The sequence below is a fragment of the Oncorhynchus mykiss genome, chromosome 19 (assembly GCF_057628025.1).
Source record: "Oncorhynchus mykiss isolate SJ-2025 chromosome 19, ASM5762802v1, whole genome shotgun sequence".
Lineage (NCBI taxonomy): Eukaryota > Metazoa > Chordata > Actinopteri > Salmoniformes > Salmonidae > Oncorhynchus > Oncorhynchus mykiss.
This window is the reverse complement of record NC_143040.1, coordinates 5,349,378-5,362,591: the sequence shown is the minus strand read 5'-3', so window position 1 is coordinate 5,362,591 and position 13,214 is coordinate 5,349,378. Positions and strand designations below refer to the sequence as shown.

Below are 13,214 nucleotides of genomic sequence, written 5' to 3'. Positions count from 1 at the left end.
TAGACTGTCACCCACAACATCTACAGTAGACTGCTGTCACCCACACATCTACAGTAGGCTGTCACCCACAACATCTACAGTAGACTGCTGTCACCCAGACAGCTACAGTAGACTGCTGTCACACACAACATCTACAGTAGACTACTGTCACCCAGACATATACAGTAGACTGTCACCCACAACATCTACAGTAGGCTGCTGTCACCCAGATATCTACAGTAGACTGCTGTCACCCAGATATCTACAGTAGACTGCTGTCACCCAGACATCTACAGTAGACTACTGTCACCCACAACATCTACAGTAGGCTGCTGTCACCCACAACATCTACAGTAGACTGCTGTCACCCACAACATCTACAGTAGACTGCTGTCACCCACAACATTTACAGTGGACTGCTGTCACCCACAACATCTACAGTAGACTGCTGTCACCCACAACATCTACAGTAGACTACTGTCACCCACAACATCTACAGTAGACTGCTGTCACCCACAACATCTACAGTAGACTGTCACCCACAACATCTACAGTAGACTACTGTCACCCACAACATCTACAGTAGACTGCTGTCACCCACAACATCTACAGTAGACTGCTGTCACCCACAACATCTACAGTAGACTGCTGTCACCCAGATATCTACAGTCTGTAGTGTCTGTCTCAGTCTCCCCAGTTTACCTGATTACCTGCCAGCTTAACTGATTGTCACAGAGACATCTCCTTCTCTCTCTCTCCCCCTCTCCACTATCTCCTTCTCTCCCCCTCTCCACTATCTCCCCCTCTCCACTATCTCCTTCTCTCTCTCTCCCCCTCTCCCCTCCGTTGCGGGGTTAAAACTGGGAAAAACGTAACTTTATTAAAATCCGCCGTGACCAATCGTAGCTCACCATAGCTACCATCCCCTACTGGATTGGCTGACAGTGGCTGTTGATACGTAGCACTACCTAGCATGCTTGCTGGCTTGTTAGCACCCACATGAGGGCTAAGGCCATGTTGCTTGTATAGTGTAAACGCCCGCTGAGCTTTAGCCCAGGCACAGACCAGTTTACACAAGACAATAATGATGCCCTCAAATATTCATTAACGTGAGGGGGGGGGGGGTCAACAACCCACCAGCAGTTAGCGTTTACTATGTGTCAAACTTGATCACAGTGATGTGCCCTAAATGGCACCCTATTCCCTATGTAGTGCACTACTTTTGAACAGAGTTGGCACCCTATTCCATATTTAGTGCACTACTTTTGAACAGAGTTGGCACCCTATTCCCTATGTAGTGCACTACTTTAGACCAGAGCCATATGGAGAAATAGGGAGCCACTTGGATCAGAGCCATAGAAATGAGGTCTAACAGGTTCCAGAGCCTCAGTGTTGTCACGGTGACATTTAACCATGACTTTGACACGGTGAACTGAACTGAAAGGAATCAACACTGTTTTCTCCACGGTGGTGTGTACCCTAATCCACCGTAACAGATAGACTGAAGGCTAGAATACACGGAATTAGTAGCCGCGTAAAAGACAGGTGTTTCCCACAGAAATCAGAGACCGGACAGATTTCCGATTCCGATTTCCGATGCCAAACTCTGTCGGTTATTTGCTGCAACACTGCTAATAACTGAGAGAGAGAGACAGAGAGAGCGAGAGAGAGAGAGACATATATATATATATACATATATATATAGAGAGAGAGAGAGACATATATATATATATATATATAGAGAGAGAGAGAGAGAGAGAGATATGCTTTTCACAGAGTCAGACCAGACTGGTTTTATTGGAATGTCAAGTCTGGCAGATCTTGTCATTGACTCTGTCGTTTATTTGCTGCAACACTGCTAATAACTGAGAGAGAGAGACAGAGAGAGAGAGAGAGAGAGACATATATATATATATATATAGAGAGAGAGAGAGAGAGACATATATATATATATATAGAGAGAGAGAGAGAGAGAGAGATATGCTTTTCACAGAGTCAGACCAGACTGGTTTTATTGGAATGTCAAGTCTGGCAGATCTTGTCATTGACTCGTTTATTTGCTGCAACACTGCTAATAACTGCGTCCGGTTAACGGTTGGCACCACAATCTCTCTCTGAGGTTATTCACGAAATGAAGGAGCGTGGCTTTAAAACAGGAAGAAACATGGTGTATAATATATCATCGATTGGATGATGTTATGTTTATTGTGGTTCTGGTCTTACCCTGACTGTCCATTGTTCGTACGGAGAGTCACTGCATCAACCTGCCTCTGTTGCTTGTCTTCCTCTTTTCTGAGACGACCTTCTGTCTGACGGTGTCTGAGGTACAGGTGACTACGTCATCGCACCGTGGCAAGAGACGAGCCAAAGTGCATTCCAGGCCCTGCTACATTTACAGACTTTTCATTGCATGAAACCATGTCACGTCATTGACTGTGCAGTCTGGCGTCAGATTGCTGTGGTAGATGATGTGGTTAGCTGATATGTTTACTCACCTGTCCAGGTGTTGTGAGAGCTGGGCAGGTGTCTGTAATGTAGTCATTCTGGAACGCACCCTATCCAGGTGTTGTGAGAGCTGGGCAGGTGTCTGTAATGTAGTCATTCTGGAACGCACCCTATCCAGGTGTTGTGAGATCTGGGCAGAGGTCTGTAATGTAGTCATTCTGGAATGCACCCTATCCAGGTGTTGTGAGAGCTGGGCAGGTGTCTGTAATGTAGTCATTCTGGAACGCACCCTATCCAGGTGTTGTGAGAGTTGGGCAGGGGTCTGTAATATCGTCATCCTGGAACGCACCCTATCCAGGTGCTGTGCGAGCTGGGCAGGTGTCTGTAATGTCGTCATCCTGGAACGCACCCTATCCAGGTGTTGTGAGAGCTGGGCAGGGGTCTGTAATGTAGTCATCCTGGAACGCACCCTATCCAGGTGTTGTGAGAGCTGGGCAGGGGTCTGTAATGTCGTCATCCTGGAACGCACCCTATCCAGGTGTTGTGAGAGCTGGGCAGGGGTCTGTTATGTAGTCGTCCTAGAACGCACCCTATCCAGGTGTTGTGAGAGCTGGGCAGGGGTCTGTAATGTTGTCATCCTGGAACGCACCCTATCCAGGTGTTGTGAGAGTTGGGCAGGGGTCTGTAATGTAGTCATCCTGGAACGCACCCTATCCAGGTGTTGTGAGAGCTGGGCAGGGGTCTGTAATGTAGTCATCCTGGAACGCACCCTATCCAGGTGTTGTGAGAGTTGTGCAGGGGTCTGTAATGTAGTCATCCTGGAACGCACCCTATCCCGGTGCTGTGAGAGCTGGGCAGGGGTCTGTAATGTAGTCATTCTGGAACGCACCCTATCCAGGTGTTGTGAGAGTTGGGCAGGGGTCTGTAATGTAGTCATCCTGGAACGCACCCTATCCAGGTGTTGTGAGAGCTGGGCAGGGGTCTGTAATGTAGTCATCCTGGAATGCATCCCTATCCAGGTGCTGTGAGAGCTGGGCAGGGGTCTGTAATGTCGTCGACCTGGAACGCACCCTATCCAGGTGCTGTGAGAGCTGGGCAGGGGTCTGTAATGTAGTCATCCTGGAACGCACCCTATCCAGGTGCTGTGAGAGCTGGGCAGGGGTCTGTAATGTAGTCATCCTGGAACGCACCCTATCCAGGTGCTGTGAGAGCTGGGCAGGTGTCTGTAATGTAGTCATTCTGGAACGCACCCTATCCAGGTGTTGTGAGAGTTGGGCAGGGGTCTGTAATATCGTCATCCTGGAACGCACCCTATCCAGGTGCTGTGCGAGCTGGGCAGGTGTCTGTAATGTCGTCATCCTCTACAAGGGTGGGCAGTTCCAGTCCTTGTGGGCCTGATTGGTGTCACAGTTTTGCCCCAGCTAACACACCTGACTCCAAAAATCACCTAATCATGATCTTCAGTTTCGATGCAATTTGATTAAACAGCTGTGTTTGCTAGGGATGGGGACAAGTGTGACACCTCGAGGACTGGAGTTGCCTACCCATAACATTATTCAAAATAAATTCAAAACAAACATTTATTTAATTGTTTTTTTTAGTTTATAAACATATTTTCTGGAGATATATATAAAAACAAGGGTAGATACAGTTTTTGAAAAAGACAATTATATCAATTTCTTTAACAACAAGGGGAGAAAATATCATACATAGAGATTGACCCAACAAGCAAAATAATACCCAGCATGCAATATTTCAATCATATTCAAACAAAACCCATTCCATTCACAATTTTTATATTTTATATTTAACCGTTGTTTAACCAGGCGAGTCGGTTAAGAACAAATTCTTATTTACAATGATGACCTGGAGTCCTGTATATACAGGTGATAAATATAATGATGACCTGGAGTCCTGTATATACAGGTGATAAATATAATGATGACCTGGAGTCCTGTATATACAGGTGATAAATATGATGATGACCTGGAGTCCTGTATATACAGGTGATAAATAGAATGATGACCTGGAGTCCTGTATATACAGGTGATAAATGCAATTATGACCTGGAGTCCTGTATATACAGGTGATAAATGCAATGATGACCTGGAGTCCTGTATATACAGGTGATAACATTGTATTCAAATAAGGCATGAACATATATCCCTTTCACACACAGACCAAAATCCCACTAATTTACCAGGCCTGCATGTTTTCTACCAGGTTATTGGTATATCTGAAATGGATAGGGTGTGAAAACAACACATAGAGAAATAAAAACCACTAGTCATGGTTCCTGCGTTTTCACAGACCCTGGAACCAAAATGCAGGTTTGAGTCTGTGTGAATGGTTCTCTGCTTCATTAACACTTCCATTGTTTAAAACCTCCCTAATTTGAACTGCAAACAGCCCCCATGGTTTAACAGTGTCCCCACCCTTCCCAATCGACCAGTTACCCTCTGATATGTATAAAAGGGGTTCACCACCCAAAATGTATTTATTTAACTAGGCAAGTCAGTTAAAGAAGAAATTATTATTTACAATGACGGCCTACCGCCCCCCCCCCCCGGTCAAACCTGGACGGCGCAATTGCGCGCCGCCCTGTGGGTACTCCCAATCACGGCCCGGTTGTGATACAGCCTGGAATCGAACCAGGGTCTGTAGTGACGTCTCTAGCAACTGAGATGTAGTGACTTAGACCGCTGCGCCACTCGGGAGTAAAACAACTCGGGAGTGGCCACTAAGGGCTTCGATGAAAGGGGCTCATATAAACATGGCCTTAGATTTTTTTTTTTTTTTACAGGTAGCACACCTACTGTCTCAAATGGGTATAAAGAAACATGTAGAGACTATATCTCCTCCGCTGACATTGTATCTGAGATTCTTTCCCCTTGATTAGCCGGTCTGGTGGGATCCACAACCACTAAGGACAGCAGCGAAATCAGAAAGATCCATATTAAAATCCACACCGTGAAATAACTCAGAGTCCATCTCCCGAACCACGTGGCGCACATGGCCCCCAGTGTGGCCCCCAGTCTCCCTGCCTTCCCGTAGCTGCTACTGCTGCGCCTTAGAGCCGCAGACAGAGCCACCCCCGCAGCCGCCGCCGGACCAAACAGAGCCCCCATCGTGCCCCAATGCCCCAGGATAGACTGGGACTTCAAGGCTGCTAAAATCCCTGTTCCTATGCCTGCTGCCGCCCTCAGTTTGACTGCTCCTTTACCGAACTGAACCGACACCCCTGCAGCCAACGCAGCCATGAAAGGAGACACGACGATGAAGATGACTTTCACAGCCATTTCTACCGTGTATTGGTACACGGTGAGGACGTCAGTCAGTTCTCCAACGGCTGTTTCCAAGAGGAACCCCACACCTCCGCAGATAGCAGAGGTCCCCATCAGAACCACTGTTACGACCGCTGCCACCTCCGTAGCGTCCGGCTCCGTCTCCCCAGCCTTCCTGATTGCCATGGAGGCAGCGAGGCACAGTATTCCTCCTACTGCCATGGGCAGAAACAACATCAGGAACATTGCTATCAAGAGGGTCAGGAAGGTGACGAGCCCTTTGTCTGCCTCTGATTCTCCCTTGTTAATGTCTTCTGGTGGAGGCCCCAGGCCACCGAGTTCTGCCGCCATTGTGGAGGACAGAAGGTAACCTCCAGGTACGCCAGAGATGAAGCCCAGCACCGCTGCTCCTACGGCTTTCCAGATATCTATCAGGAGAGGGGGAGAGGGGGAGAGGGGGAGAGGGGGGGGGGGGGAGAGGGAGAGAGAGGGGTGGAGAGAGGGAGGGAGGGAGAGAGAGGGGTGGAGAGAGAGGGAGGGAGAGACAGAGAGAGGGGTGGAGAGAGAGAGAGGGAGAGACAGAGAGAGAAAGAGGGAGAGAGAGAGAGAGAGGGGGGGGGGGGAGAGGGGCGTGAACAGGGGTGGGGGTGAGAGAGGGAGAGAGAGAGAGGGAGAGAGAGAGAGAGGGAGAGAGAGAGGGAGGGAGAGAGAGAGAGAGAGACAGAGAGAGAGGGAGGGAGGGAGAGAGAGACAGAGAGAGAGAGAGGGAGAGAGAGAGAGGGAGAGAGAGAGGGAGGGAGAGAGAGAGAGAGGGCGTGAACAGGGGTGGGGGTGAGAGAGAGAGAGAGAGACAGAGAGAGAGAGGGAGAGAGAGAGGGAGGGAGAGACAGAGAGAGAGAGAGAGAGACAGAGAGAGAGAGAGAGAGAGAGAGAGGGAGGGAGAGCGAGAGAGAGAGAGAGGGCGTGAACAGGGGTGGAGGTGGGAGGGGTAGAGAGAGAGGGGGGTGGGGGTGAGAGGGGTACAGAGCAGACCTGGGTTCAAGTACTATTTAAATATCTCAGTTACTTTCACATACATTTGAAGTATGTATTCGGATACCTTAAAATAAATACATTCATTTGAAAAGTATTAGAACAATGCCAATACACAGGCTCAAATACTCTCCCATGCATTTAACCCAGGTATTTGAAATAAGTATTTGAAAATACTTTTAAAATACAATTTGGTTGACTATTTTTTTTTTTTTTTTTTTTTACAAATAACCATTACAATACTGAAATAAAAGTCCTTGTTTTGGGCTGTGGATTTGAAAATACTCAAAAACACAGGGAAAAAAATATTTTAAATACTAGAGACTCGTATACATATTAACCAGGGCTGGTGGAGAGGGAGGGGGAGGGAGAGGGAGAGGGAGAGGGAGGGGTTGGGGGAGGGAGTGTTTGGGGGAGGGAGGGGTTGGGGGAGGGAGAGGAAGGGGTTGGGGGAGGGAGGGGTTGGGGGAGGGAGGGGTTGGGGGAGGGAGAGAGGGAGGGAGAGGGAGGGGTGGGGGGAGGGAGGGAGAGAGAGAGGTGGGGGGGGGGTGAGAGGAGAAGACAATAGATACATGTTTATTAAGAAGCCAGTCAACATCAGTTTAATATACAACTAGCATGGCACATTCCTAACAAATAACCACGGTTTCTGACAGGACAGTCTGAGACATGGTAGGACGGTTTCTGACAGGACAGCCTGAGAGATGGTAGGACGGTTTCTGACAGGACAGCCTGAGAGATGGTAGGACGGTTTCTGACAGGACAGCCTGAGACATGGTAGGACGGTTTCTGACAGGACAGCCTGAGAGATGGTAGGACGGTTTCTGACAGGACAGTCTGAGAGATGGTAGGACGGTTTCTGACAGGACAGCCTGAGAGATGGTAGGACGGTTTCTGACAGGACAGCCTGATAGATGGTAGGACGGTTTCTGACAGGACAGTCTGAGAGATGGTAGGACGGTTTCTGACAGGACAGCCTGAGAGATGGTAGGACGGTTTCTGACAGGACAGTCTGAGAGATGGTAGGACGGTTTCTGACAGGACAGGCTGAGACATGGTAGGACGGTTTCTGACAGGACAGCCTGAGAGATGGTAGGACGGTTTCTGACAGGACAGTCTGAGAGATGGTAGGAAGGTTTCTGATAGGACAGCCTGAGACATGGTAGGACTGTTTCTGATAGGACAGTCTGAGATGTAAGGATGGTTTCTGATAGGACAGTCTGAGAGATGGTAGGACTGTTTCTGACAGGACAGTCTGAGAGATGGTAGGACGGTTTCTGACAGGACAGTCTGAGACATGGTAGGACAGTTTCTGACAGGACAGTCTGAGAGATGGTAGGATGGTTTCTGACAGGACAGTCTGAGAGATGGTAGGACGGTTTCTGACAGGACAGCCTGAGACATGGTAGGATGGTTTCTGATAGGACAGCCTGAGAGATGGTAGGACAGTTTCTGACAGGACAGTCTGAGAGATGGTAGGACGGTTTCTGACAGGACAGTCTGAGACATGGTAGGACAGTTTCTGACAGGACAGTCTGAGAGATGGTAGGACTCTGAGAGATGGTAGGACTGTTTCTGACAGGACAGGCTGAGACATGGTAGGACAGTTTCTGACAGGACAGTCTGAGAGATGGTAGGACTCTGAGAGATGGTAGGACAGTTTCTGACAGGACAGCCTGAGACATGGTAGGACAGTTTCTGACAGGACAGTCTGAGAGATGGTAGGACTCTGAGAGATGGTAGGACAGTTTCTGACAGGACAGTCTGAGACATGGTAGGACGGTTTCTGACAGGACAGTCTGAGAGATGGTAGGAAATAACACTTTTACTACAATAAACTGAAATGTAATGTTACCGCTAGCTATGTGGTCTGGCATCAGCATCAGGGCTCGTTTTAATGTTACTGCTAGCTATGTGGTCTGGCATCAGCATCAGGGCTCGTTTTAATGTTACTGCTAGCTATGTGGTCTGGCATCAGTGTCAGGGCTCGTTTTAATGTTACCGCTAGCTATGTGGTCTGGCATCAGTGTCAGGGCTCGTTTTAATGTTACCGCTAACTATGTGGTCTGGCATCAGTGTCAGGGCTCGTTTTAATGTTACCGCTGGCTATGTGATCTGGCATCGGTGTCAGGGCTCGTTTTAATGTTACCGCTGGCTATGAGATCTGGCATCGGTGTCAGGGCTCGTTTTAATGTTACCGCTAGCAATGTGATCTGGCATCGGTGTCAGGGCTCGTTTTAGTCTAGTAGTTCACCATGGTTCCTAAAACTCTGTCAGTCAGACACAGATCCAGAAACCTGGTGTCATCATAATAACCTCTAATAAAACAACCGTCTCATCACCAAGGGCTGCTGACAACCAGTGTTCAACACATTTCACTTCATCCATAACTTTTGACACAGTTAATGAACTGAAAGAGAGAGAGAGAGAGAGAGAGAGAGAGAGAGGGAGAGGGAGAGACAGAGAGATAGAGAGAGAGAGAGAGGGAGAGACAGAGAGAGAGAGAGAGAGGGAGAGACAGAGAGAGAGAGAGAGACAGAGAGAGAGAGAGAGAGGGAGAGACAGAGAGAGACAGAGAGAGAGACAGACAGACAGACAGACAGACAGACAGACAGACAGACAGACAGACAGAGAGAGAGAGAGAGACAGAGAGAGAGAGAGAGAGAGAGAGATATGCTTCTCACAGAGTCAGACCAGACTGGTTTTATTGTAATGTCAAGTCGGGCAGATCTTGTCATTGACTCTGTCGTTTATTTGCTGCAACACTGCGGCCAGTAAACGGTTGGCACCACAATCTCTCTCTGAGGTTATTCACGACATGAAGGAGCGTGGCTTTACAACAGGAAGAAACATAGTATATAACAAACGATGATGTTATGTTTTATTGTGGTTGTGGTCTTACCCTGACTGTCCAACGTTGACATCGTTGACACGGAGAGTCACTGGATCGACCTGGGGCTCTGGTGCCGACTTCCTGTTATTGAAACGTACTTCTCCGTCCTGACACTAACACACGGTGACTGAGGTACAGGTGACTGCATCATCACCCTGGGACAGAAATCCAACCAGTAGAAAGTGGGGGAGGGCGTGGCCTCGGTAGAAGGGTGCCTGTGTGTGTGTGTGTGTGTGTGTGTGTGTGTGTGTGTGTGTGTGTGTGTGTGTGTGTGTGTGTGTGTGTGTGTGTGTGTGTGTGTGTGTGTGTGTGTGTATGTGTGTGTGTGTGTGTGTGTGTGTGTGTGTGTGTGGTGATTGTAAAGTGTGTGTGTGTGTGTGTGTGTGTGTTGTGTGTGTGTGATGATTGTAAAGTGTGTTTGTGTGTCTCTCTATACAGGCAGCAGAGGGCTTATATAGCCACCCAGGGCCCGCTGGCTGAGACTACTGAGGACTACTGGAGAATGTTGTGGGAACACAACTCTACCATAGTGGTCATGTTGACTAAACTGAGGGAGATGGGACGGGTAAGAACACACACACACACACGCTGCATGTACCCACACCTACCATTCTCTCTCTCTCTCTCTCTCTCTCTCTCTCTCTCTCTCACACACACACACCCACACCTACCATTCTCTCTCTCTCTCTCTCTCTCTCTCTCTCTCTCTCTCTCACACACACACACCCACACCTACCATTCTCTCTCTCTCTCTCTCCTCTCTCTGTCTCTCTCTCTCTCTCTCTCTGTCTCTCTGTCTCTCTGTCTCTCTCTCACTCACTCACTCACTCACACACACACACACACACACACACACACCCTGTGTTAACCCTCATTGTGTGTCCCTCTACAGGAAAAGTGTCATCGGTACTGGCCAGCAGAACACACAGACACACACACACACACCAGTGTTAGTTTGTGTGTCAGCTGTTTTAGATGTCGTTTTAGCCTTAAAATACCTTTTAGTTTCAGTCGCATTTTAGTCATCTCATCCTTGGTTAGTTTTAGTTTTTATCAGTCCTCTTAAACTCTGGACAACTTTAGTCTAGTTTTAGTTATTATCAGTCCTCAAGAGCGGCAACACAGATTAATGAATAACAGCACATAAAGCTTCAGATGTGATCGAAGCAAAACATGGCCAACATGAAATGAAGAGAGAGAGAGTAAACATGGTTTTGAGTTGAGGTTAGTTACAATGTAAGTAAGAGAGTAAACATGGTTTTGAGTTGAGGTTAGTTACAATGTAATTAAGAGAGTAAACATGGTTTTGAGTTGAAGTTAGTTACAATGTAATTAATAGAGTAAACATGGTTTTGAGTTGAGGTTAGTTACAATGTAAGTAAGAGAGTAAACATGGTTTTGAGTTGAGGTTAGTTACAATGTAAGTAAGAGAGTAAACATGGTTTTGAGTTGAGGTTAGTTACAATGTAAGTAAGAGAGTAAACATGGTTTTGAGTTGAGGTTAGTTACAATGTAAGTAAGAGAGTAAACATGGTTTTGAGTTGAGGTTAGTTACAATGTAAGTAAGAGAGTAAACATGGTTTTGAGTTGAGGTTAGTTACAATGTAAGTAAGAGAGTAAACATGGTTTTGAGTTGAGGTTAGTTACAAGTCCAGTGTCTTGGCTTCACATCAGTTCAAAAGACTGAAGAGTGACTGAAGAGTGACTGAAGAGTGACTGAAGAGTGACTGAAGAGACTGCCTGGGGGCTGTGTGGGAGAGCCAGTCAGATCAGCTCAGTCAGATCACACAACTTTAATTCTGCCAATGAGAGGCCTACATTAAAACATATTCTGCATGCATGGTTAGGATTGGACAAAACGGATGAAAAGTAGATTCATGTCAAATTAAAATGTCCATTAGTCTAACGTGGAATTCTCGTCTCGTCACATTTTCATCGACTAAAATTAAAAGTAATTTGTTACAATTATAGTTTTTTTCTCCAGGGCATCTGGTCTCGTTATCATCATAGTTTCAGTCAGGAAAAATAGGTTGTTGGCGAGTATTTTTCCTTGTAGTTATTGTTGACAATATTAACACTGACACACACTCACACACACAGCTTTGTTTTGGTGACATTTCAGGACTTTTTGTAGTGTAAAAATGTTTGACCATTAAAAATCTTATTTTCTCTAAACCTAATCCTAGCAAACCTAACCTTAACCCCCAAAACCCTAACCCTAATCCTAAAAACCCTAACCCTAATCCTAGCATTAAACCTAACCTTAACCCCCAAAACCCTAACCCTAATCCCAAAACCCTAACCCTAATCCCAAAACCCTAACCCTAATCCTAAAAACCCTAACCCTAATCCTAAAAACCCCTAACTCTAATCCTAAAAACCCCTAACCCTAATCCTAAAAACCCCTAACTCTAATCCTAAAAACCCCTAACCCTAATTCCAAAACCCTAACTCTAATCCTAAAAACCCCTAACCCTAATCCCAAAACCCTAACCCTAATCCTAAAAACCCTAACCCTAATCCTAAAAACCCCTAACTCTAATCCTAAAAACCCCTAACCCTAATCCTAAAAACCCCTAACTCTAATCCTAAAAACCCTAACCCTAATCCTAAAAACCCCTAACTCTAACTCTTAAAATAAAATTGCGTTTGAACAAATTCAGGACCTGAAAAAAAAAGCTATTATTTTCCTTTTCAGGACATTAATATAAAATGTTAGGACATTGGTTTATTCGCACACACACATTTTTTTAAAATATATATATTTTTTTACACATGTAACCGAGAGTGAGTGTTAGCATGCTAGTGTGTTAGCATGCTAGTGTGTTAGCATGCTAGTGTGTTAGCATGCTAGCGTGTTAGTGTAACGGATGTGAAATGGCTAGCTAGTTAGCGGTGGTGCGCGCTAATAGCGTTTCAATCGTTGACGTCACTCGCTCTGAGGCCTTGAAGTAGTTGTTTCCCCTTTGCTCTGCAAGGGCCGCGGCTTTTGTGGAGCGATGGGTAACGATGCTTCGAGTGTGGGTGGTGTCGATGTGTGCAGAGGGTCCCTGGTTCGAGCCCAGGCTGTTACACACACGCACGCTATGTTAACCCTCATTGTGTCTCCCCCTACAGGAGAAGTGCCATCAGTACTGGCCAGCAGAGCGTTCTGCCAGGTACCAGTACTTTGTGGTGGACCCCATGGCTGAGTACAACATGCCCCAGTACATCCTACGAGAGTTCAAAGTCACCGATGCCAGGGTGAGTGGGGGAGGGAGTGTTTGTGATCAGATATTTCTCACAACTGTTTTTGCTGAGTGAGTGAGTGAGTGAGTGAGTGTCAAACTGTGTGGTTTAATCAACCTGTGTTCTGATTGGTGGATTATTTTTTTCCCAGGACGGCCAGTCTCGGACGGTTCGTCAGTTCCAGTTCACTGATTGGCCGGAGCAAGGAGTGCCAAAGTCGGGGGAGGGGTTCATTGATTTCATTGGCCAGGTGCACAAAACTAAAGAGCAGTTTGGCCAGGACGGACCAATCACGGTGCACTGTAGGTAAGGTCCCGCCTCCCTCAACGCCTCTTTAATCTGACTTGTTGTCA

General features: G+C 46.9%; 2 protein-coding genes across 7 annotated transcripts in view; one reads left to right on the top strand and one right to left on the bottom strand.

The window, feature by feature from the left end:
• The window catches only part of LOC110519864 (receptor-type tyrosine-protein phosphatase delta), a 275,027-nt gene that overhangs the window by 253,670 nt on the left and 8,143 nt on the right, over nucleotides 1-13,214 (top strand). For all 6 annotated transcript variants that reach the window (XR_016488744.1, XM_090209954.1, XM_090209953.1 and 3 more), the window contains 3 exons: nucleotides 10,072-10,198; nucleotides 12,751-12,876; nucleotides 13,013-13,167. Coding sequence is in view for 5 of the 6 variants with exons in the window: in XM_090209954.1 (XP_090066080.1) it covers nucleotides 10,072-10,198; nucleotides 12,751-12,876; nucleotides 13,013-13,167 (408 nt within the window). In the remaining variant the exon portion in view is untranslated. The remainder of the gene's footprint in view (nucleotides 1-10,071; nucleotides 10,199-12,750; nucleotides 12,877-13,012; nucleotides 13,168-13,214) is intronic.
• Nucleotides 5,193-9,664, bottom strand: LOC118947670 (uncharacterized). The gene is made up of 2 exons (XM_036972587.2): nucleotides 9,643-9,664; nucleotides 5,193-6,136 (listed from the first exon to the last, which is right to left on the bottom strand). The coding sequence occupies exons 1-2, from the start codon at nucleotides 9,662-9,664 to the stop codon at nucleotides 5,274-5,276; spliced, it is 885 nt and encodes a 294-aa protein (XP_036828482.1). The 3' UTR covers nucleotides 5,193-5,273.